This window comes from Anser anser, assembly GCF_964211835.1.
Source record: "Anser anser genome assembly, chromosome: 3".
NCBI lineage: Eukaryota > Metazoa > Chordata > Aves > Anseriformes > Anatidae > Anser > Anser anser.
This window is the reverse complement of record NC_139722.1, coordinates 87,242,979-87,269,818: the sequence shown is the minus strand read 5'-3', so window position 1 is coordinate 87,269,818 and position 26,840 is coordinate 87,242,979. Positions and strand designations below refer to the sequence as shown.

The following is a 26,840-nucleotide window of genomic DNA, read 5'->3' as shown; positions in this document are numbered from 1 at the left end:
TCAGAGGTTACAAGGAAGCTACAGAGCTACAATAAAATTACACAGGAAGTTTGAACCAACACCTAGGCTGGGCTGGTGAGCACAGCAATACGTCCTCCAGCTGAGATGTCCTCCAGTTCTTTGTTTGGCAATCTCAAGAACAAACCTGTCCTTGTTTTATAGTTCCTGTATAAACATTGAATTCCTAAAGAAACATATCAAGAAAATAATTTTTTGCTTCTTTACTATGAAGATGCATCTTTGACACATGCAAAGTTCTCACAATCTCCAATGATTTTCATTGGGGAAAAAATAGATGTTGAATTAAAATTTGCATAAATCTTAACTCAAGTGTACTTATATAAGTTACAGAAATAAAATTATATATGTATATGTTTGTATATATACAAACACCCCCTAAAAGTATCATTTTCAAATACTTTTGATCCTCAAAACCAATAGGCTTAATAATATAAGTTAAAACAATAAGTTAAAAAAAGGCTGTTTAGCAATAAGGAGTTTTTGAAGTGCACAGGCTTGGGGCAGAGTGGCTGGAAATCTGTGCAGAGGGAAAGGATCTTGGGGTATTGGTCAATGCTCGCCTGAACATGAGCCAGCAGTGTGCCCAGGTGGCCAAGAAGGCCAAAGGCATCCTGGCTTGTATCAGGAATAGTGTAGCCAGCAGGAATGGGGAGGTGATCGTCCCCCTGCACTCAGCTCTGGTGAGGCCGCACCTCGAGTACTGTGTTCAGTTTTGGGCCCCTCTGTACAAGAAGGACATCGAGGCCCCGGAGCCTGGAGTCCAGAAAAGGACTACAAAGCTGGTGAAGGGCCTCAAACACAAGTCCTATGAGGGAACTGGGGTTGTTTGGTCTGGAGAAGGGGAGGCTCAGGGGAGACCTTATTGCTCTCTACAACTACCTGAAAGGAAGTTGTGGGGAGCTGGAGGTCAGCCTCTTCTCACAGGTAACTAGCAATAGGACAAGAAGGAACGGTCTCAAGTTGCGCTTGGGGAGGTTCAGGTTGTAAATGAGGAGACATTTCTTCTCAGAAAGAGCAGTCAGGCATTGGAACGGGTTGTCCACGGAGGTGGTGGTGTCACTGTCCCTGGGGGTGTTTAAGGAAAGGTTGGATGTGGTACTTAGGGACATGGTTTAGTGGGTGATATTGGTGGTAGGGGGACGGTTGGACCAGATGATCTTGGAGGCCTTTTCCAACCTTAATAATTCTATGGTTCTATGATACCTAGATGCTCTTGAACTCTTTATATACACAGAGGAAAATGAAACATGGAAGTCTAATAAGACTTCTCAAAGGGACAGTGTCATGAATGTTAAGTCCCAAATCATTACTTTTTTTTTTTAAATTTAGCTGTTATTTTTGCCTGATTTCAGACATTTGCATTTTTCCTCCAAGCACATTCCTAGCAAGCAAACAAGTAGTGTCAGAAATCAGCAATCTATCTTTGCAAGATGAACAACTAGAAAGCACATGTATATTACTACTACAACACTCTAAAATTATGAATGAAAAAAAACCACCAGAATATTAAAATTTTCACATACAGCTGGATATAAAATGTATAAGCCATTGTATTTTTGCATACTCACTAGTTTTGCACTGACAAATGCGGCAACCATTTTGATCCAGTTTGAAACTATAGATACAGTCTTTTTCAGTCAAAGTGCAGTTCACCAAAATCTCACAGGTGGGTGGACCTATTGTGATGTACGTTGGTTCTAAATGTAAGAAAAATAAAACAAATTTGAGATCACTTCAGCATATTAATTAGTCATAAAAAAGCAGACGGTGCAACAGAAAGACAATCATTTTTAACTAATTTTGCTTCTGAATCATGAATATTCTTGGTACTTAAAAAATTCAAGAAACAGGCTTTGTTTTGAAGCGATATATGCATTACAAACTATAAATCTGCATAAAATAGGAAACAGGAGAAAACCAACATGATGTTTCTGTTCACTATGAAATCAGCATTCTTGCATATGCAGTTTAAAACTGAATGCAAAATACCTATTCTGCCCATTCTTTTGCCAGAAGTATTTCATCAAAACTCTGTGGAAATTCTTAGGAACTAAGTAACTGGAGCTTTCTACAGTGCTCAGTTGATTGATACTACCAAGCTGCAAATCAAAGCATGTGACTCAATAGCTCATATCTTTCCTTATGTGAATAAGAGCACTTCTACTTAAATTTAAAGCACAAGAGACTTTGAATACCAAATGGGAATGAAAGATATGCAGTGTGTGAAAGGTATCTTGAAGCCATAAACCACGACTATTCATTGAAAACATCACTTCTTACAGCATAATTTGCAGTACCAAATTGCATTTTTTTAAATTGGGGATACTATTGTCAATTATTAGATATTTATATACAGTCTAATGCTTTATATTGTACACCATTTAAACACGTTGGCATATGAAATTGTTTTTGTTATATACAGTAGCCAGAAATATTCATGCATTTTATTATACAATGTTACTATAATAAAACAAAACCCAAATATATGAAAATAGCAAGCAAACTCAATACTACCATTAGAAAACAGGATACAGAAGGAATGAAAAATCTGATTTCTGAAATTCCTTCTTGCTGTGTGAGACTAATTTTTCTATCTTGTGCTTTTTATAGAACTCATGTGTTAAAGAAGCAAAGAATTTAGTTATGAACATTATTAATATTATACTAAGCATTAGGAAACACAAATTGCACAACTTTTAAATAAACAAATGTGAGCTTTCAATTTCACTGTTTCAATTGTTTGGGTTTCTCTTGTTTCTCCATCTCAAGAGAAAAAGACTTTAAAGCAATTAAGTTTTAAATAAATTCAAATAGATGAATTGATCAATTGTGAAAATACGGAGAAGTATACAAATCATCAGGACAAGAAAATACTGTTTTATATAGATTTTCATGGACTGAAGGTTGCCATATCTTACCACTTGCCATCCCCAAATCAAATACATTGAAAGGCAAATTTTGCCATCCTTAGAGGGTGATAGTCCTTACTCCCAGATTGAGAGTAAAACAATACTCAACATTTATGAAGTTGCTAGACGTATACGCAACCAAAATACAAATTTCTCTGCTTATTGGTTCAGCATCCAGCAGGCAGCTTTTGCACCTGTGCTTTCCAGTGAAGTGAAAATTACCCCATTACAAGAACGTGCCTTTCTGTTTTCATTGTCTTATACAATTTTCTGCTTTCATAGCTTCCCCCATCCCTTCTCTTCCCTTCACAACAGTTTATGCAGTGGCTGAACATTTTTAATCCTTTTTAAATTAGGTCAGCTAAGTACAGAGTTTGGAAGAAAAAACTGCACGATAGGCACTAGGGGGAAGTTGGAAGACTTCAGTCTTCTCTCTCAGAGATCATAGTTCAGATTCCTCACTTTTCTGAAAGTTTTGAAATACCATTCAAATTCTGTTCCTTGGGCAATTTTTGTAGAAGTAACTATACACATTAAATATATATGTCACATATCACATGTATAAACACCAACAGCTCTGTTTAAATACAGGCTGGAAATTTGCATAATGGCATCTATGTACCCTTAGATCCTCCAAATTACTTTTTTTTTTTTTTTTGCAGATTTTTTTTCATTGTATGGCTCTTTGCATGCATTGTATGGAAGAGAAATCATAATGAGCATTTTATTTTAGAGTAAGTGAATTCCCAAACTAAACTTCTTTTAATCTCAGTGAACTCTTTGTATTTGTTTTCAAGCTCATTCAATAATCTAAAGCACATTCATGCCTAATATCTAATATTTGCAACTTCAACAAACCATTAGTTTAGGAATGAAGAATGTACCAATATACAGCAATAGCATGATATATTGCAGAAACTCCATCAATTAATCCAGTCTGTTTAGAGCAAAATATATAAACTACTTTTGCAAATAAACTAATTCTTAGCACCTGGTGTCTACTTTGAAAATCTCCTTTCCTACCTCACTGTTTTCTTTAACTAAAATATCCTAAACAAGCAAAAGACCAGAACAGATTCCCTGAATCTATGCTGGTTAATGGACAGACAGCCCAAACCCTATACTTCAAATGACAAAAATGCCACAGCACTGCTTATAATCAATGGTAGTTAAAAACACTACCAATCATATGGAGCACTAATGCTATCCAAAACAAAGTTTGTGGACGTAAGCTGGAAAAGTGAAGCAAACAGTAGGTTTAGCATTTGAGTGAAGGTTCCCCCCCCCCCCCCACGTGTGGTAACTTTTTGAAATTCTGTTTAGTGTTTTGATGCCCTTATGTCTTAGATACTGACACAACAATTTTGAAATTTTTCTACAAGTAGCAATATAGTATTTCTTAGCATGGACAAAATTAAACTGTTGCTATTAATTTAAAAGATTTTTCTTAGTCTTGGATTTGTTGGAGTTTGTTTTGCTGTTACCTCTCACTTTTGTTTCTGCTTTCAGCATCCTGAGATCTTCCAGGCAAGTTTACAAATCTGTTTTTCCCCTCTTCTGTCCCTAAAGGTAAGCCCTGAGATACAGTAATTTTATATGCATGCCTGCTTCTCAATGAGCTGCAAGTAGAGGACAAAAGAAATAATTTCATTCCCTACCCCCACATGTGCAAAAATGCAGTCAGAAAAAAAACTATCAAACCTTTTCACTTCGCTAGACAAGACTCAACAAATAAAGCCAGCTCTGCTGCTGCCAGGCTGCTGGCTATTTGAATAGGCAAGCAGTAGTTAGGCTTGAAAAAGCATGTATGGCCACATGATCCGATTTAGGCTTTCACTGCTGCTCTCAGTAGAAACTGCAGAAAAAAAGATCCCGTGCACAAATGAACAGACAATGGTGGGAAAAATGTGTGCTGTTTCTGTCTGTGTGTTTTTACAACAATAAAGCTATATTGTAGAAAGAGTGAAGAAGAAAATAAAGAGAAGGACATTGAAGAGAGTCTGGATTTTTTTTTTTTTTAATGGAACAGATTTTGCTGATGTGAAGTATCAGATTGAATAGAAATGCAGATTTCTATTAGAACATCTTGTTGCCATATATACTATCTCTGAGCATGAAACTTTCAATGCTCAATTTCAGTGCATGGGATTATTAATTTGCTTGCTATGAGCTTGATAAATATTTTGAACAATTTTTTTTTTTTTTTACACTTTTCACTTTGTTGTAAATACTCTTCAGCTAATAACTGAAATCATAAAATTGTAAATCAAGGAGGAAAAACAAAATCGCTGTCTGCATGTCCCGTCCCAAAGAAAATTTACTTAACATTAGGTTTGAGAGGAGTAAATAAACAAGACAATTGTATTGTCACACAATCTGTTAACATTTAATCATACCCTAGTTAAGTTTGCTATGTGATACCACTGCACATTCTCTTCCTCCTCATTTCAAGATGAGAAGTGATGCTGCTCTCAGGCTGAAGGCAGATTTAAATCATTATTTGAAATCCAGACCTATCTGAGGCACCAAACAGAGCATAAACAAGGATAAAATAAGAGTTTAATATCTGCCATTTTATTTAAAAGTCACTTCAAAAGTTTTGAAATCCACAGTGGATATTTCAGCTGCTGGTTGTCTATCAGTCTGCCCCACTGGAAAAACTCTACAGTACGTGATCAAACCCCTGAAGGCGTTGAAAGCAAAGTGCTTATATGACAGTGACATCCATGCAATGTCTGGAACTGGCTTTATCAGTTCCTACATTACCAATACTGTCACAAAACCTGGCCATCAGAAAAAAAGGGATGTTGTCAAGGTGGAATAAGACCACTTTCATTGACATTTTTCTATCCAGGATATTTTGCAAGAGAAGCAAAAACAGACCTCAAACCTCTATTTTCTGCTATTTTCTAATTTTTGAAACCATCCACTTCTCTCATGAGTGATGTGACACAGCTTTTGTCTCAAAGAGCAGTTTCTTCTGTTGAAAAAGTGAAATAATATATATATATGTATATATATACAGAAGAGCATGGCATGGTGCATCTAGTCTAGAACTGTGGCTCTGACAGTGGCAACAGCCACTGTCATACGTATATGTCGTTCTACTTGGATGAGTACTGGTATACTAGGATAATGCTCTGGTGAAGTATTCAGAAATTGAGAGAAACTGATGTATCCATGTTTCAATGACACTGGGGGGGGAAAAAAGTTTCTAAAGATTAGAATTTTATTATACACACAGTTTGAGCACTTAAAATTATCAGAAAAGAAAGAAAAAAACTAAAATACACTGTTGATTGTTGAAGTCCTGGAAAAAAACAACAACAAAAATCCAAGACCATTTACTGCAATCTTCTTGACTTCTATTTTTTATCTGAATGGCAAAAATGAACAATTCATTAAAGATTTTAATTTTCCCTCTAATTTTGGAGATTCTATTTACAAAATTCTTTAGTTAGTTTTTAGGAGAATTAAAACAAAAACAACACAAAACAAAAACAACAAAACCCAACAACCTCTACAGCTGATATTGAAAATTATTGAAAATTATATAAATTTTCCTATCATACCCTTAAATTGTATAAAATTTGAACTTAGGACATTGAATTCATGTCAGCAAAAGAAGGATTCCACTTAGCTGTATTACAGCCATGTGTATTACAAGAGAGCACCAACTGTTCAGTTTTGGTTTGTATGAAGGACAAGAGGGACCTGTAGCAGCAAGAGCTTGGCGAGCAGATTCAGGGAAGTAATCCTTCTCTGGAGCACAAGAGAGGCTAACATATCAGAGTGAGTCCAGCACAGGGCCACCAAGCTGGTCAGAGGCTGGAGCAGGTGGCATAAGAGGACAGGATGAGAGACTGGCTTGTTTGGCATGGAGGAGGAGGAGGACAAAGAGGGGATTCTTCTGCTGTCTTGTAACTTCCTAATAGACCAATCTTATCTTGGGGGCGGTCAAGGGTATGATGAGAGGCAACAAATACTTAAGTCTGAACATGAGAAATTACAACTTGAAACAAGTTTGTTTGATCCTCTTCTAAAACCATGTGGGTGGTCAAAGTCTAGCACACTGAGTTTGTGGGATCTTCATCCTTGAAAATTCTCCAGAATTCCTTGGAACAAGGCCCAGAACAACCTGCTATAAATGGACCTGCTTTGAGCAGGAGGTAGATAATCCCTGACGGTCCTTCCAACCTGCATAATTCTAAGAATTTCAATTTCTCACAAATTCAGGACATCTCCAGTGAAAGCAGCAATATCCTTGACGGACTGTAATCAGGGAAGTACAATCCATAGATTAACAATTCAATTTCTGATTGTTCTTATATTGCTTTTACTAAGTACTGATTACCTTCCTAACTCAATAAAAATACATGCCTGTCTAGTATTATCTCTCTGAAATTTACACAATGACTTAAGGAGTAGCTCTCTATTCAAGAAGCAAGATTTCTTCCAAGCAGTTAAAACAAAACAATTCTCTCTGAAATGTTATTTGCTGACAGCAGCAACCACCTTTAATCGGTGTCATTTTTTTGTCCTCTTATGTTAATACCTTAAAAACAGCTTATTTAGCCTAATATTATTATTATTATTATTATTATGACACAAAGAATACTTAGAACAAGCTTTTTGTTTCGTTTAATTTGGAATGTAGCATTTAAAATCAAAACAGGCTTTGTTTCACACTTTCAGTAATACCGTGTCAGGGAAATATCTACTCCTGGCTTTTTCAAAATTGGTTTAAAGTAAGGAAGTAACTGTTGTGTTTCATTTTTTTTTTCTTCTGCATGTTGTTAAATTTTCAAATTTGCCAATTCAATTGCTAAATTTACATTATTAAATATGAATGAATTTAAAAGCAAATACAGAACTTTTACTGCTGCTTCTAATTGACCATTAGAAATCTGGACTGCTGTGTATCTTAACCCCAAGGAACTAGACGTGTAAGGACAGGTGTTTGACACTACTGAATCCGTCATTTTAATTCCACTTGCAACTGTTGTCCTCTCAAAAGAGAAGGGAAAAAAAGCTACTATTATGATAAAACTATTTTTCCTTGTCATAGAAGTATGACAAAAGTATAAATCAAACACGTTCATTCAATTACTTTGTTTGATTCAAGCACAATGGTTATCCTAATTAAACAGACACAGGGGGGTCTGATTTCTTCTCTTAATCATCTTCATCTGTGCTCCCTGCGCAGCTCGACTCAGTATTGCTCTAAGCACACATATGCTTGAAAGCTACCAAAGTTTGGTGTAAAGAGTCCCAAACATATCAAAGTATTACTTACATATGACTATATGTAAATATTATGTTGTTTATATAATAAACTACAACACAGAGTGTGGTTTGATAGCAGTCAATAAATATATATCAAATAAAATCTGGCAAAGGGAGGATACTTTAGACCCTGAAACCGCAAGCATTTTATGCATATATGTATCTTTTCTTTTTCCTGGTTACATTTTTATATGTAGATTTATCTATACAAAACCAGCATTTTCTGCTAACTTCACGTTAACAAAGACATTTAAATCTGCATCATAGAAACATGCTCCATCAAAACACAAAATTATAAGCTCTATAGATACATTATTATAGAGCTTGAAAATTATCTTTTGAAAAGGTCTCCTTTGAATACCCCAAACACAAAAATTTAAATGCCATAATTGTAGCATGAGAAGTGGGATTGTACGCTTCACCACTCCATGCTAGAACTCCACAACCTCATCTTTCATATTCCCATCTTGTTAATGTGAACTGGTTTATAGTATAGCTAAAGGCAGTCAGATAAAATAGATTAACTTCTTGTGTGTACTGTTAAAAAGGCTAGAACATGGAAACACATTTTCAGGGTATAGCACAGAGAAGCTTTATTTTTACTTGTGAGCTCTACAAAGTATTTCCCCCCCTTTTTGGACCAGCATTATTGATCACAAAAAATAAAATAAAATCACAAAATTCTTTGGGTATAAGTGGGAAAAAAAATTAATTCCATAAATAAATTCTGCCCACTAATACTCCCAGTAGTTCTAACAATAATTAACTATGAAGATTTTTAAGATATTAATATTAATATTTAAGATATTAAGAAGGATAACAACAAGAAACTTTGCATAAAGGTCTTATTGTGCTCAGCCACAAACTTGGAACATAACTCTGAGGTGCATGCATTTAATTTACAATGACTTTTAATCCCAGAGAGACGACTCACATAAAATAGCAGTGCGTTCAGATTTGGCAGTGACCAGCCCTGCAACACTTGGAGAAAGTGTTAGCTATACATGAAGAGTAGTCAGCTCAGCATCTTACAGTGAGTATGAAATGAAAGCATATTCTGGGGGAGGGAGGGAGGAAGGAAGGAAAAAATGAGTCAAAATCACGTTCTATACGTGAAGAAAGACCTCTAACACCAATAATAAAGAGCATGCTTGTATTTGGGGAAAGTGAAATAGCTCCCTCTTCTGTAGTATTTTATAACACAAGCTGTCTCTAGAAGGATTAAGACATTCTAATCCTGGAAAACCAGCATCAACTGATTTACAGAAATAGAGCATCAGTGCATTCAAATATTTACTACAAAAAATAAGAAAAAAATTGCAAGTGAACATCAGTCTAACTTGTTACTGAATGTTTTTACCTGATAACTGGCTAAAAACTGGTCCTGAAGGGTGTGCTGCTCAACAGCCTTTCACTGGAGTGTATATACTTGTTTAAATTTTGTCTGCTGTCCAAAAAAGTTAACTGCAGCATACTAAGCAGCAGCATGTGTGTTTACTTAAGCTTCCTGTAAAAACATTCATATCATTCCAAGAGTGACTAAATGTTTTCCATCCTCATAGTTAGAATTCCAGGCTTCCCCGCCCCTTCAGTCCATTACATGAAAAGTATCAGTCTCAAGTCCAGAGCAAGAGAATTTCCTTCCTGGGTTTGAAATCCTTAATGCCTTGAAGGATTTTTTTTTTTCCCCCCCAATGTTTAGCTGCGTTCAGTGTTCATCAACTCAGTGTTCACTGTTATCAGTGTTCAACAACTCAGCATCACATAACATAAAATATATGCAAGGACTTAATAAGATATGAAATTTTTTTAATGTCACAAAGGAGTAGTAACTGTGAAAATATATTCATTAATGCTTCCAAACATGGTTCGAATCATCAGAAAGACTGCTAATTTCAAGTTTTATTCATACAGTTATCCTGTATCTAAAATCATATTTTTTCCCCTCAAAAGTAAATATTATCCCAGATTATTTTTATTGTTGCAACTTGAAGAAGCCTCCCATGAACCAATGCTGCATGTGTGAAGGGGTCTTTTTTGCAGTAATGTGACCAAAATATTGACAAACTTTCTATTCCCAAGATGATAACTTAAAAACTTTTGACTGTTGTAATCAGTTTTTCCAGTTTTCAGTTTAGTAGGCAAGTATTCCCTTCAAATATATTTTGATATGAGTTTTTTGGACAACTTTAGGTGGAATGACTCTGAGAAATAACCACAGTGATCGAAGCAGAATAAATTAAGCTTATTTACTAAGAAACGATCACGAAGGTAAGAAAGCCATTCAGTTATCATTACTAGGTGGAGTTACAAACACTAAATTAGTGTGCATCTGGGCCACATCTATGAATGCTACAGCACTGAAAAGAATTAATTAGATGATCCACAAGGTTCTTTAAAAGACATCCTTAGCTGCATTGATACACACACGTATATATATATTCACCAGCATTCCTTGATTGTTAGTCCTTTCAACAATCTTCAGAAACAGTTCTTTCAACGGTGATGATGTATCACTGAAAACTAGGAGAAGATTATTGTATACCAGTCTAGTGCTCTTGACTTTCTTAAACTCAGAAAGCCTTTTATTGGCAGTAGGTTTCATTGCACCCCGGGCTGTGTGGTTTGACAGTCTCAGCTGTCTTGTCTAAAAAAGCTATGCTAAAACATGATCTGGCAAACGTAAGCTCAATTCTCTTTAGAACTGTGTTTGCATCTCTTAATTGGTTTTGATGAAAAGATGGGTCCAGACCTACAGCGCTGATGCTGAAGAATAACTTACACTTCACGTTCTAAGTAGACGCCTGGGCCCAAATCCTACACCGGTGAACGCTGTTCTTTACCACTTCATCGTGAATGAATCAAATTTCTTTTCATGGGACTGTGCTGCCTGTTTTTACTTAATGAAGTGTTGGACACGCTAAAGGAACTGAACTGAATTACGTCTCAGCTAGAGTTTGGAGCCCTTTATTGATGAAAATGTTAATTTCTTTTTTGTGAAGATAAAGTGTCAGCCTTAATGACAGCGAACTAATGCAGGCCTTATTCATGAAAATCCTCTGAGAGGACCTTGTCTAACACAATTTCTCATTCACAGCTTATGCTGGAACCCTTCCACCTGTACCTGAGGGCTCTCATGCAGAACCACTCACTGGGAGATGGCCAGCTACTGTACATCAACCAACTTTGCTGCAACTTTCCATACCTATAGCCTTAGTCTGTGGGAGAAGCAAGGGAATGTAATTGACCTTAGTCTTTCCTAGGGAATGTTTTTGGCATCAACGGCAGTACTGAGCACTTGGATTTATTATTTTCATTTCAAAGAACCAATCATTTTCCTACTACCCTACCCAATATTTATTTCCTGTGTACAGGACTGTTATTCCTATTTGCAGATGGCCTGAGGGAGACATGGTTATTTCTATCTTTGTAGCTTGTTTGGTGTTATTCATATGCTATTACACGTTAACACAAAATATCTATTTGAAGTTCCAGTATCCAATTTTTCTTTTTTAATTCATTAAAAATGGAATTGCTACTAACATCCACATCCATTTTATTTAGGAAATGAAACAATTGTCAACCCAACAGAGAAGCAAACAGTTCTGTGAGCAGCAGCACTAACTAAAGACTGACTTTCTATGGATCCTTTTTATACAATAGGACAGATACCCATACCGGCTCCCGTGAAGAACCTGAAGAGAAATGAAGTACAAATGCATACTAAAACTTGGCAGTCCCTTGTGGCACTGAAGAATCACTTTGTCCCCTCTACCTATCTGCCTGTTTTCATTAAATCTTAGAAATGAGTTATCTTTGAGATTACTGTGTGTTGCAAGAAGCTATTGGCTCTACGGTGGGGAAAGCACAAAGGGCCAATATGATTACCTAAGGCTTGGCTTTTCATGAAGACAGTCTAGAAAACAAAGAAAGAAAAAACAGACTAAGTAGATAATAGATTAAGTAAACAAGGGCAAATCCAAAGGACCAATATCATTACAGCAGCTATAGAAGCTCTATAGAAGTATCCATCAGAAGCTTAAAACTAATTCTTTTTGTTGGATCCACAGAACATGATGGGCCTGCTTTTCCCATCCTTCACCAGTGAAAGGAGGTGCCTGCCTTGAAAAGCAATATAAGACTGAAGGGCTCAAGAATGGGGGTTGGCTGACGAAAGGAAGAAATGGCACAGAAAACCTCTGGGGTTTGTCTGGAACTACCACTTTTCTGCAAGGGAAGAGAGTTCCCTATGCCAGGAGGAGAAGAATGCTGTTCAAAGCATTTTAGCAAGCTTTTGGGCTTTGCCTTTAACAGCTATCTGTTTAAACCAGCTTTGCAGCTTCTTATCCTCTGGTCTGTGTCTGACATTGCCCTGTCTTGCCCCCCTTCTTCCCCCCTCATCCCCATGCCTTATTCCACGGCCCTCGCTTTCTGCCTCTCCCCCGGCCCAGACACACTCTCCTCTAGCCACCCCCGCTCCCATCCTGGGCTTTTATCTGTACACAGCTTGCACAAGCACAACCTACGTGCATCGTTGTGTCAGAAAATTGGCAAGAAGTGACACAGGTGGACCTATTCTAACCAGAGGTCTTGCCAAAAGCCCTTTGATCGCTTTGATGTTTACTTCAAGAAAAGACAACAACTGTATATTGTTGAGCAACAGTCGTCACCTGCATAAACACTGAAAACTGCACACAAACTATTATTAATGTTTTCAGTTATGTATGCAATTTCCTGAGAGCATCTCCTCTCACTGAGGCTGAAAATACAAACTGTGATTCCCTGAATGAATCAAAATGACAATCTCAGTCAAAACATTCCACAGAAGGAATTTTGTTTTCCTCAACTTTCTGCCTTCCTCTAATACACATCTTCCCTTTTGCAACAAAAATTATTTTTTTCTTGTCTCATCTTCAGAGGATACTGCAAAATATATTGCTTCCTTTCTTTTCGCACCAACCTTTTAGGTACTTGAAGACTGCTGTCTTCTCATTCCAACTTCATCATTTCCTCTTTAAGCTAAACCAACACAGACACTCAATCTGTCCTCCTAGGACACATTTTTCAGAGCTCGTACTGTCCTTATAGCTCCCTTTCAGAGTCATCTCCTTGCTTGCATCCTTTTCAGAGGAACAATATCCAGAAAAGGACCAAGGACTAGAATATCACACTTACCCATAGCAAAGAGAGCAACACAATTACTTCATATCTTGCAAACTGTACTTGTGACCATAATTTCAGCTTGCCATTTGCCCTCTCAAGGCTCTGTTAATCTATGTTCAACTTCTGCCCTTTCATCACCAAACGTCTCATGGAAAATGTTAAACGTGTTTTTCAGGAATCAGGACTCATGAAGAACTTCCTCCAAACACAGTCCAGCTGATTTTTCCCTTGTTCAATTCAGTCAATGCTTTTCTACCTACTTTCTGCTTTAAAACAAACAAATTTGTGCTCTGCTCTCCAAGATACTGGCTGCAGTTTCTAGCTTTGTTGTCTGGAGATTAAATAAAATCAGCTTCTGTTCAATTCCTGAGTTTGCAGGTTTGCTAGTGAAAACATCAAGCAGACCTGGACCCAGCACAGATGCTAGCAGATGCTAACCACAGTGCAACTGAAGAAAGGCTGTCCAGGCACTTGAAGACTAAAGCCATGCATGCACAGCCCATGGTGCTGGAGCACTGCACCCCTCCCCTACAGACACCTACCCCACGTTCCTGCTTTTCCTCTCAGCTGGTCTCTCCTGGCAGCTCCAGTGTAAAGGATCTGGAGCCCCTCACTCAGCCACCCGCTCCTGCATCAGCATAGAAGATGCAGATACAGGAGGGACTGGGGGCAGCTGAGTGATTACCATCTTTAGCAAGCCCAGCAAACCCCAGACAAGCTTTCAGAAAGTTACACATTTCTAACTGCTTGGAATGCGATGTCCAAGCAACACTGAAAAGTGTATCATGTACATAGATAGCCTATGCTATGGAAATGTGTCCAGTCCATGAAGACTCATTAAAAAGGGTTTACTGTGGAAAACTGATAAAAAACTGGAAAAGAGACTCTCCATTGTAATAATTTGTATTAAAATTGCCGTTCCCTTAGATCTTTAAATTAGAAACCTGTATATATATATCTGTACATCTCCAGTGTCTCCCATCATTGCATTCCAGTTTTCTCAGTTGTCATAATAACACCATAATTTTCTTCATGAAGTAGTGTGAATGTTCTAACTTGGTCTGGATTTATTGTGTTCAAAGGATTGAATACATTCATGTGCTGACATTTCTTGGGATACTTATGAGAGCAGGTATCTAACTTTTTTGTGATTAAGCATTTTCAAAATATGAACTTATCTCCGACCAAACCAGGACACACTCCGATAAAACACTTCAAGAACCTATGTTCACAGAACTTCTATGACATTATACTTGATCTCAACTGCAAATTTTATATGAAAGTATAATTCAAGGACTTCATCCTTACGCAGCTGCAGGAATGTGAACTTCTCTATAGGAACAGATATCTCCTTTCATTTAAACTGATTATAGAACAGCCAGCAAGTAACTGAACTGGCAAAATTGTTGGTGCAGCAGTATTTAGATGAAAGACAGGGGAAAAGTCACCAGTGACTGATACTAATAAAGATTTGCTCTAGATGAGCTGTAACCAGGCCAGATCCACAGGCAGCTTTGATTTGAATCTGTAAGTCAGTTCTATGGCCCACAAGCCATTCTATCCCTCAACACTCAAAATAAAATAAATGATAGAAACATCTTTGACTAAATATTTTGGTTCACATGCTAAAGAGCTAATATCTGGCATACTTAAAGTAAGCTCACACAATTGAAGTCGGCTGCTGGCATGCTGAATTTGTTTTACTTGTAAACAAAAAGCCTGATGAGAAATAAACACATACTTTAAAAACAGTGGTAAGCATATTAGGTCTCTGACTTCTTATTCTTGATACAATGGTTATTTTAAAAATGGAAATATGGGCTTTAATTGGTTCATCAGCAACTAAACTGACAAAAATAATAGAAAGTTTTCAATAGGCATTATTCTTTCTTCCTGCTTTAGAGATGAAGCATAATTAAGATTCTAGCAGAAAAATATTTGTTTCCTACAACCTGTACAAGTCCTCAAAAAGTGAACTAGTAAAATGAGCTATACGTATAAGAGAAGAAAAATAAAGTACATTTATGATGAATTTGCAAAATACAACTTAACAGTTATTACACATGGTTGTTTTAAACTGACATATAAAAAGAACATTATTTCACTATGGTGTACTTTTGTTGACCAAACATTTTACACTGTGAGTGGAATGTGAGTGAGAACTTGGAGGCAATAAAAGGGAAGTCTAAAAAGAGGTATGTTTACCCTTACAATGACTGGTAAACTGCTGTCTCAAAATCACTTGCTAACTTTACATTCATTTTATCCATTTATTGACTATAAGTTATGCTGCATTATGCCTTGCACCCCTATCTCAAATAACTTGCAAATATGATACTGTATAGCATCAGTGATCCCAGAACTTAGCCCATATGAGATATGGATTTTGGTTTTCTACACTGAACAGTAGGAGACAAGAGATGCAAAAGGATGGAAAACCAAACCAAAACAAACAACAGAATGGAGAACACAGGACAATGGGTTTAAGCTATTAGTGCAACATTTGTAATGCTTGAATTTCTATTCAGTAAACATTTCTGCTCATACACTACACTGCAAAACTAAGGTTAAGCTATAGTTATGCAGATTTAATGGGGTATTATGCAGAGAAGCATCATATGGCTGACACTTAGGGGATTTAATTCAGAATATGCTTTCAGAGAAAAATTTTAACAGTTTAAGACAGATATTTAATCTTACCCCTTGACTGTTTATGTGGGACTATGTGCTATCAAAGTAAAAAGTCAAATGTGATGCCTTTAAGCTAAAAATTTAGTAAGTTGCTGAAAACGCCATTCAGTATTACTCGCCTCCAGATGATGCACTCAAAACCAGATGACTGCAATTAGGCATACAGCACAGAACAGCTATCACGACAATGTTATAAAGAGTGAAACTCAGATTTTCTGAGAAAAAAATAATTGACACAATAATCTAATTTAAATATTGATTCCATTACACTGTTGTAATATGTCAGTTGGATTAGTTCAGCTGGAAGGGACCTTCAAAGATCACCTAGTCCAACTGCCTGACCATTCCAGGGCTAGCCAAAAGTTAAAGCACGTTATTGAGGGCATTATCCGAATGTCTCTTGAACACAGACAGGCATGGTGCATAAACCACATCACAAGGAAGCCTGATCCAGTGTTTGACCATCTTTGTGGTAAAGAAATGTTTACTAAAGCCCAGTCTGAGCCTCTCCTGGCTGAGCTCTGTGCCGATCCCACACATCCTGCCATCAGTGACCATGGAGCAGAGCCCAGCACCTCCCCTCCTCAGGGAGCTGCAGGGAGCAGTGAGGCCACCTCTCAGCCTCCTTCTGTCCAGACTAGACGACTGGTAGAGTGAACCTGTTTATCTCACAGTTGGACAATTAGGCCAAAGGATGCCAGCATCAAAGGCCTTACTGAAACCCAGAAAGATTATGTCCACTGTCATCCCTTCGTCTACCACGTGGCTGACCTTATCGCAGAAGGGGATCAAATTACTAAGGTAGGGGATCAGATTGCTAAGGTAGGACTTTCCCTTGATGAACCCATATTGACTAGGTGAAATAATAGCTTTGTTCTTTAAATGCCTTTCAGTATCCCCCAGGATAATTTTCTCCATAACTTTTCCAGGGACTGATGTTAGACTAATAGGTCTGCAGCTTCCTGGGTCTTCTCTTATGCCCTTTCTGTAGATGGGTGTAACGTTGGCTAGCTTCCAGGCAGCAGGGACCTCTCTGGACTCCCATGAACTTGCACAGATGCCACTTCTTCCCTCTTTTCACAACCTTCATTGGCCACACCCAGAGCCTCATACCTATTCTGCAGTGGAAGCTGAGCACGCAGACATGGTCTCCTCTTGCAGCTCTATGCAGTAACTTGCATTCACTCCTCCATGTCCCTCAAGTTGCTGCCTTTGTCCTGACACAGAGCAGATACTGGGCCTGCCTCAGTAGTAGCCACACCAGGTTGGCATGTGCGTACTTGAGAAGGCATAGCACAGCTCCATTGATTTATCAACTTTAGGGCTCCCAGATGCTTCTCAGTCTCCCCACCTCTTCCTGAAGCTTGGCCACCAGACAGAGCAGTTCAACTGCCTGGGCACACCTCACACTGGTGTGTTTCCTTTCGCCCTCCATCTCAAGGAGCAGTGCCAGGCACAGCCCAAGAGCTGGGTGGTCGCACGAGCTTCTTGGAGCTCCATCTGGTTGGTGGTATTAGTTCTAACGGGTGATGGAGGAACAGAAGTAGAAGACATGGCTTCTTTCGAGTGGTCACTATGTGTTGCTGTCAGCCAAGAAGGCTGTCAGGGCTGCAGCCCACACCTGCTGTGCACAGCACGCACAGCCCAAGACTGTCAGGACTCAGAAACTCCCTCAGATACCCCCTGGGACCTCACGAGCCTCATGCTCTTCTCAGAGTCCTGTGACTGCTGCTGTTACAAAATGATGGCTCCCTGTGGCTTCCTCCATTTTTTTTTTTTATTTGACATCAGCTGTATCATTGTTTGTTTAAAACAACAACTACAAAACAAAACAAAACCACAAACCCAACACAAAACCAAACTTCTACAGACTAAAGTAGATGCTACATTTGCTTCTAGGAGGAAAAACTTGTCATAGTACAGAATTACCTAACCGAGTCCAGATGAGCTACCTTGCATACTATAAAAGCACTGTAGTGGCACTAGTGTGGTACATTAATGAAGTGTCCGCTTGGCTGCATTGGGACCTTTAGTAATGAATGATGGAAGCCTAAACTCTACACTGTGTTTGCTTCCCACAGTTCATCATAATTATCTCAGTCTGCTGTAGATATGCTTTTAATCCAATTGTACCTCATCCATTTTCTCCAATCTGGAACGGGAAAAAAATATTTGTCCATTCTTATTGGAGAAAAAAACTTAACATATTGAAAATACTTCCAAAAACCTACCTCTCCATGCTACCTTCCTAAGCTTGCTCTACTCGTACACACTAAATAAGGAGTGGTGACAGCACATAGTCTTTGATACCCATCAGGAGATGATCACTGGGGATTAAAACCTGTTAAACTGCTTCCTCGTCACAAAATTAATTCAGTGTGAAAGTAGTAACTCTCTACACTTCACATGAAGATTTTATACATTATCAGACACCTTCTTCATATCCTGTGATGTGAATTTTGGCATGAAAAAGCACCAATAAGAAAGCTTTAAGCTCCTCAGATTTCTCCTAAATAGCAACTACTCAATGAACTTGGATGGATACTGCAAATCAAGAAAGGCCACAAGAAGTTATACAAAATTAATTTCATTCTATCAGAGATGGAACAGGAAAAATAAGTGGCAGCTTACTGAGCCTGCACACCTGAAAATATCTGTACACTATGAATACAGCTTTGAAGACTGATCTAGAATTCTGATTTAGAAACTGAATGATCTGGTATTTTTCACGATGAGCATCTACTACAGAAAATGCAACTCTGAACATATACATGTATGTATTTTAAATATATAAGTTTGCAAACCCTCACATTTTCATTGCCAGGCTGGGCAAGTGTTTGCCATATAGTTAAGTTAAAGCCTAAAATCTCAGTCTGTTATACAAGATGCATCTATTTCCACAAAATGTAATTACATTTTAAACTCTAAAAATTAAAATCTATCTCCCAGTTAATAATCATCCTTCGTAAGCTTCAATGAAATAATGATGCTTTAATTCGTACTATAATTATGCCCAATGTCCAACTATATTGTGCAAAGATCTTGAATCATCACTACATGATACCATTGAATATGAAGCGAGGAATAATTCAATTATCAGTAATACCTTTTGATGAACATTTCGGTCCACTATTTCCTCCTATATTTATTATTAAGCTGTAAGCATAACTAAGTAAAATTAGTTAACAATGCTGAACTTAAATGACCTCTCACTATGCTTTATTGCACCAAAGGAGTATTGAGCATGGGCACATGCCGTTGTGGTTAAACCATGTTGTAGTCAGAATTTAAAAATTAGCTACCTTCTCTCTAGCCCCTGTGCCATTAGTTTATTAGGTCACAGGAAATGCTGTACCAAAGCTATAAAGTAAATTAGGAACTACCAGGTAAGAAGTAGCCATGGCGGAATAAAGCATAATAGGGAAATACAGATCTCACCTTCACATACTGGGCAGCACTCTCCAGGGACTTTGACAGGATTCAAACAGCTCTGTCCACAGGCTGTTGCAACACAGTGAGCATCTCCATTGATACACTGGCAGAAAGTACAGTCATCCTCTCTCCAGCGGTCTCCATGAGCCTGGATCTGACCATTGGCATAACAGCCAGCAGGGTTATTTATGGGGTAAACTGGGTCTGAAATAAGAAGTTGCAATAGAACAAGAAGTTTTAATGCCTTTTTATGCCTAAATTTTACATGCGAATAACTGCAATGACAGGATGTTATATTAGTTAAAAAAGGTTATGTAAAGCCACTATCAAACACTAAGAACCACACTGTGGCACACAGAGATTAATTAATATAGGTAACAATTTAGATATTTTAATGTTGATATTTACTGTTGAAAATGTAAAGTTAGCTTATACTGAGCATTCATAAATTCAGTGTTCTATTTTTAAACATTTCAACTCAAATTTTGAATTTAACAAGCAGATCTGGAAAGGAAAATGCATGTACAGATGGCTGGGTTTTATTTTTTAAAAGGCTCGGTTTTTGGATCTTCTGCTTTTGTTTTTCAAAAAATTTTTTTTTTTTTAAACTGACTTCACAGATTCTAAACGAAAACTGGAAGCATCTCAATGAACCACTGCAATGACTCATGTCAACATGTCACTGAATGTCAACGTTGCATTTTTCCTACATGAAAAAAAAAAGACTCAACAAAACCTGGGATAATACTCTGAAGTTTAATCAACCATCTCTGAAACAAAGGCAAAATGAACAGCAGTTGCTAATAGCTGTTGTCTTATTATGAGCCATTGTTTCAGTTTATGACACTAACAAGCTCTGAAAATTCAGAGTGAAACTGCACACAATTTCTATCTGGCACTCACTCTTACCCTGAATTTTAGTGATATTCCCCATTTTAACAAAAAGGGTTAAGTTATTTCAAAAACAGGTAGTTTGGGGAACAAAAGACTTTAAAAACTAAGATGTTTCCTAATCTCTTAACTTCTCAACTTACATGTTTTGAGATTTCCTTGAATCTATAATTAATTATTTTGACCTAACCAGAAATGAAATCATATGCAATCAAATAAAGTGAATTTTATCATACAATTCATGGGTGGGATTCTGATTGACACATGAATACTGAGAAAGCACAGAAAAGCCACGTATACCAGTATTATTTATAACAGTCACTTTTGTGTGTCAAAGGACAAAGCCCCTGGTATCCTTGAAAAGTCACTACTGTTTAAAACTATAAATTGAGCCCAACAAGTTTCATTTTCTGATGCTGAGGAGTCCAACATGACTTTCAGAAAGAATTCTTTCTGGAGCTAATACAAGAATGGCTTGTACCTGTACAACACAATGAATGTGAAATTTACTATTCCTTATCTTAAAAATGTTTGAGAATAGAAAGAAGGGTGGTATTTCATTGTATTTCTATCATCAAGAAAACATCAGAAGAAAAAAAAAAAATCAGTCATCTTGAAAACTACTGTCAAGAAATAAACAAATAGAGCAGGGAGAGAAAAGACCACCTCTTCACCAACTATAACAGCATGAATAAGCTGACTGTTGAGTATACATTCTGCCCATTTTTCAAAGAAAGTTAGTCAATTTAGATGTCACTTAACATAACCTGAGGTATTAAGAAAGAGATCAGAGTTTGTTTTTTTTCCCTTTTTAATTGCTTAAAAGAAGCAGGAAAATTACAATATATTAAAAGGGAGCCAGTTGACTAGACTTACTTAAGAGAACGCATGTAAATCAAATAGGATTTATAGTAGAATACAACAAATTTTACCATCCAATCATTTAGAAGTGAGAAATCAGACTCCTTGATTTAGTGCTACAAGCCCTATCACAAAAACATGCAACAGAGAAGTCATGATTTGACAAAGAACCCTGCAACTTGGCTTCTCAATCATCTCAGCAGAAACTGAGTCAGAGCTATTACTTGAAAAAGGAAGTTGTACTAAATAACTGTAAATTATCATCATTTTATCTACCAAGGACCTGTCTTAAAAAAAAAGTTTTCATTGCAGGTCCAATACACACCGACTCATCAAACCCAAATGAAATGAAAGCAGGTTTTCTTGATAGTCTTATTCAAAGGTCACAAGATATGGAAAAGTCAACTTTAAACACCGTATGATACAGCAGAACAATGTAATGACAAATAATAAGATTGCTGACTATTTAAATCACCAAACTAAGAGGATGAAGGACATACCTAGAACTGTAAGTCCAAATCTAGACAAAAATTTGAGTATATTAGAGGGCCCAGATACAGCACATATATAGATATATTTTTTATTCATTTTACTGTCATGATGCCCAATCTCAGAAGACTTACATAAGTAAATCATTGTAATTACAGGAAATAAAAACAGATCTTATGTATATTATAAACTCAGCAGCTTATAGAGCAATTCAGCGGTGGATCTGCACTTAGAAAAGGTTTTACTACATCACACATGCCATTTCTAGATTTTTTAAATCTTTCATTAAATAATGGTATAGCACTGAATCTTCATCATCCTGGTATTTCATTATCCAGATGTTTTTTGATCTCAGGAGTGTTTTGTTAGGCAATAACAATCTAAGCCGCCAAAACCTCCAATAGTATCCTTCAAAAGTATCCTTCAAAGACTTCAAAGAGCCCCCAAAAGTATCATTCACAATATTCTGTGCTTGTTGAAAAGATCTAGCTCCTGTAGCTGCCTCTTTTAGACTTTATTTATTTTTATTTTTATTTTAACACAAAGTTCTTCATTTTTATAATTATCTATGTGGAATTAAGCACATATATGGATAAGCACAATAATGGATATTTTGGCTTATTTGCTCCACAAGGAACTATAGGAACACTGAAATTAAGTTCATACCAAACTGTTTGAAAGTGACTTTAGTAGCTAGATTCTTCTCCTATTAGGAGATTTCAGATTTCCAACTTTTTTTTTTTTTCTCCCAACTTATTTTCGGGACATCATTCCTAAGTTTACATTTAACCACACAGACCAGATGTGCTTCACAGGCCTTTGTCTACGTTGTGGCCATACCCTGACCCACAATGGGGCAAGATCCAAGTGTAGAGCAACAGCCCTTCATCTTCCTCCCCTGGAATCCTGTTTGTATTCTGGCAGAAGATGTGTCAAATACTTTGTAGTGTAAGCAAGAGGGTCAATGTGAAATTTCCCACATGATCTTTTTTTAGGAGGACCGCAGGCCTAAGAAGCAGATGAGCTGGCTGTCAACAAGGCAAAGAATGAAGAGAAAAATACTGAAGCCAGATTACTGCCCTGGCTCTTTGCTATAATTGTATACATTGCTGTAGCTAAACAGAAGACTGAAACAGAATGACTGGAAGAAGCAGGCTGCAAAATGATAGATACAGTCTTAGACACACCGCTGCTGTTTTGGAAGAGTCTAAATACCTCGTGCAGAAATTAGCAACAGCTTCTTATGGCCTTTGGGAAGAAGGCCCCCCAAAAGTACAGCATATGTGGCCATGTCTAAGAATGTTCTAATGCAGAAGGGAAAGGAAACCTCAGCAGCTCTATAGGAAAAGGGCAGAGTGTCAACATCAGAGAAACATCACAAAAATACAAGATGTACTCAGACACAACAACCAAGAAAATTAAAAATAAATTGAATTAAGAAACAATTGGCAAACTTTACAACAACAACATGAAGCGCTTGCTTATTTTCCTTGAAAGGTCAAAATAAAGAAAGCAGCAGAATTAATAAATATAAAGGATTGAAAAGATAGTGTACCTTCACACACTGGACAGCACTCTCCTTCCGGCACATAATACCTGTCACAGTGTAGCTCACCACACTGGGCAGAGAAGCAAATAGAGACTCCACCTTGACACCGACAGAAACGACATGCATCCATTCGAAACATGTCTCCATCGTAATATTCCATGCTGTTAAATATGCAAGTTGGCTTCACTTCTGAAAGAAGAAAAAATAAGCAATGTCTTTTATGGATATTGATAAAGGAGAAATAGTTAAATTCGGTTTGCTACCAACAAAAACAGAGAAGGAGAGAGCTGATTTTTTCCTTCTTTAAAAAAAATATTTTTTAAGGCACACAGTATATTTTATTGTCTGTTTAAACAATGGAAAAAATAAAATACTATTCAAAATTATTTTCAGAGCTGTTAGTTATTTACAATTAAAATTCTGAATTTTTAAAATTAAAGTAATGAAGGAAAGTTAAGGCACTTGTTTTCTTCATCAGTTTCACATCCTGGATAAGCTAAAAGCTATTTCAGCACAGCTTTTTTCATATTTTAAAAAGCAATTTTCTGATGTTTCTTAAGTGTAACTTTCCTGTCTACGGGACTCTGGTACACAAGTGGATTAATTGCATTAGTACAGTCCAATACATAGGTATTGTTTTTTTTATTTTAGAAGGAGATACATGTATTCCATGACTACATGATCTGGTACACAGGACAGAATACTTCCTAATTCAAGCAAACTGCTGTCATGCTAGTCGCCTCACAACTATACTCTCCACATAAAATAACCTCCATTGTAATAACTAGTATGTGGTCACTGGTGTTTTTTAAACACAACAAGACTACTTCAACTGTATCTCTTGTACAGCAAAGCCCGAATTATAATTAAATCCTAGCTGAGTAGGAAACTAAAAAACCTCAAAAAGGACTTTTTTTTTTTTCCTCTCAAGTACTGAAGAGATTTGTTCCAGATTTTGAAGCATCACGGACACCTCACAAGGCCTCCTTAGTGCTTTTGGACCTTGCAGCTATCTGCACACAGACAAACACTCTTACACCTCCATCACCCATTGCCGGCAGTGCATGTGCGGTTCAACCAGCTATGGATGCACATACGATGCTGTGCAGCTCCACAGCCTAGTGCTAAATCACTGAATTGTGGTGACTCAAGGAACTGTAGAACAACTACTCCACATTAGTCATGAAGAAATCATTGCTTTACAGTTTCATCATTATATTATCCATTGAAGCCTTCTCCCTCTTCCCCACTATGGAATAATTTTTTTTTTTGTCCTTCTCTGAAACTAGCCCAAGACACTTAAAAAACAGTACCTGAAGTAAAATAGTATATATTAAACAGATATATTTGTTCAGAAGCTATGAATCTATCAGCTTCAAAAGCCAAAGGTTCTGAGAACAGGAGGTCACTTGTTTCAGCAACAAAATAAAAATTAAACAAACAAACAAAAGCAACCAAACTGTTGATAAAAACATTAAATTTCATTATATCTGAACTAAACATAGCAAGGGAAAGAAAGGAAGAAACATGTATAGTATATAAAGAATGATGAAGAGGAAAGAGGGAAGTGATGAAAATAACTAAGTCACACAGGAAGGTGAAAGTAGATACCTATGATTTTTTATTATTTCCTGAGACGTGCCAAATTTCTGTAGAGAACAAACCATCACTAAAAGCCTGAACAACAAATGTCAAAACCATACTGAATAATCCCCCTTCAATACACTAATTTATACTTTTACATACAAATATCCAAACCAGAGCATACTTAAAGCCATTCCACCTTTAAAAAAAAAAGCAGATGATTGCATATGTTGTTGATTTCCATAGAATACATGGAAACCTGTTTACTTACTTATATGTGTAATATCTAGCCACATAGGGCTCAAAATTGTGCCCACTTTGAGTTCAGTTTTTTTTTTTTTTGTTGTTGTTAATACTCAAATCTCACATGGGATATGAAAAAATATTTCAAATTTTGAATTTGCAAAATCCCCTTGAATCCTCTAAATTTTGGGGGCTGCAGACTCTTCATCTAAGTTGCTCTTGACATTATTGTAGATTTTCTTTAAAATTCTAAAGCATTTCAGTGACTCTAGTATTTCTTTCCACACACACCTAATATTGAGCTCCAGTCTCAAGTCATTTAATATGACTGTAAAATGTTAGGGTTGAAACTTGGAAGTACCCTGAGCAATGTTTGATTTTATATGCCTGTTCTGCCTTTGAGGCATAATGTAGAAAGCAGTGTAAAAAAAAAAAAAAAAGAGTAAAAAGAGGAAATACCACTGTGTCCGGGAAAACAGCTATGACCTCATTAGAAAGCTATTCACATAAACAAACACTTGAGAAATATTTCAAGTTTATGTAGCTCAAGCTGTTAGTATAAAACCTTCTCAAAAAAGGAAAAAGTGCCAAGAACTCAAAAGGCATTTAATCCATTTACTCCTGACTTAACTCTTTTGATTGCAGCTTTCCAGATTTTTACTTCCCCCCTCCTCCAAAGAGTAGATCTGAATTCCTGCATAGTTAGGAAAGTAGAATCATCATCTTCCATAAATCAACATTCATTTTAAAATGACCAAACAAGACCAAACAAGTAACTGTAAATCCTGAAAGGAAACAATATATTTTACTCCTATGACAAAAAATACCACAGAATGACACTACATGTGTATTTTTACAAACTAGATCTATGCTAGCGTATATGCGCACTTATTAAATGACTGAGCTACCCATATGCATCCAGCTATGAGATAAGGATTACCGTTGTTAGATCTGCACAGTCTAAGGACTCAGTCTAGCCAAAACAAGCACAAAAAGAACTCTAGCCTTAAATATTCATAAAGTGAAAGCCTAATAAGAGAGCTAGCATCTTGCTGTGGAATTTGTACCAACACGTTTCTTTTAGAAAGATAAACTGAATGATACTCTCAGTTCTCTCTTGCTTTTTTTGCTTTAAACAGCACTAATTTTATTGCTTTACTGACCTATGTATGGCAGCCACAAAGGAGAGAAAGAATACAGCTATCATTAAACAAATGCATCTTTTCCTGAAAGGCTAGCCACCACAAATTTATTATTCTATTAATAAAGAAAATGCTGCAGGTAGAATTCTTCAAGTACCAAAGTCTCCCCATGTGACAAAGTAATTGCAATCGTCTGAACTGCACAACACCAAGCAGTTAAAGCTGCCCAAAAAGCCAAGTCCCTCTTCTAATGCCAGCTACCACAATGACACAGTAGGCACGAGACAGCCAGCCAGGCCATGGATTCATGAACACGACCTCAGCGTCTGCCAGCTATCACATAACCCATGGCAGAAGACTGACCCTGACCGAGCATGGGTCAACCTGTGACAGGAGCCAGAGCAGAGTGGATGTGACCTAGCATGATGAAGAGTTCATACTGCCTTTTTTGCTGGTTTTGATAGGACAGATGATACCAGATCTCTGCTCTGATGTAAAGTTAAGCATGACTAAGAGAGCATACTTGACTTGGCATTGAAATTCCTGTCCCAGAGTAAAATCAGGAAGAATTCTGGCACA

General features: G+C 37.1%; 1 protein-coding gene across 2 annotated transcripts in view; it reads right to left on the bottom strand.

Annotated features, from left to right (window-relative positions):
- CRIM1 (cysteine rich transmembrane BMP regulator 1) overlaps positions 1–26,840 on the bottom strand; it is a 181,263-nt gene that overhangs the window by 34,677 nt on the left and 119,746 nt on the right. For both annotated transcript variants that reach the window (XM_083830091.1, XM_083830090.1), the window contains 3 exons: positions 23,299–23,481; positions 19,509–19,706; positions 1,590–1,718 (listed from right to left, as the gene is read on the bottom strand). In XM_083830091.1, coding sequence (XP_083686217.1) covers positions 1,590–1,718; positions 19,509–19,706; positions 23,299–23,481 — 510 coding nt within the window. The remainder of the gene's footprint in view (positions 1–1,589; positions 1,719–19,508; positions 19,707–23,298; positions 23,482–26,840) is intronic.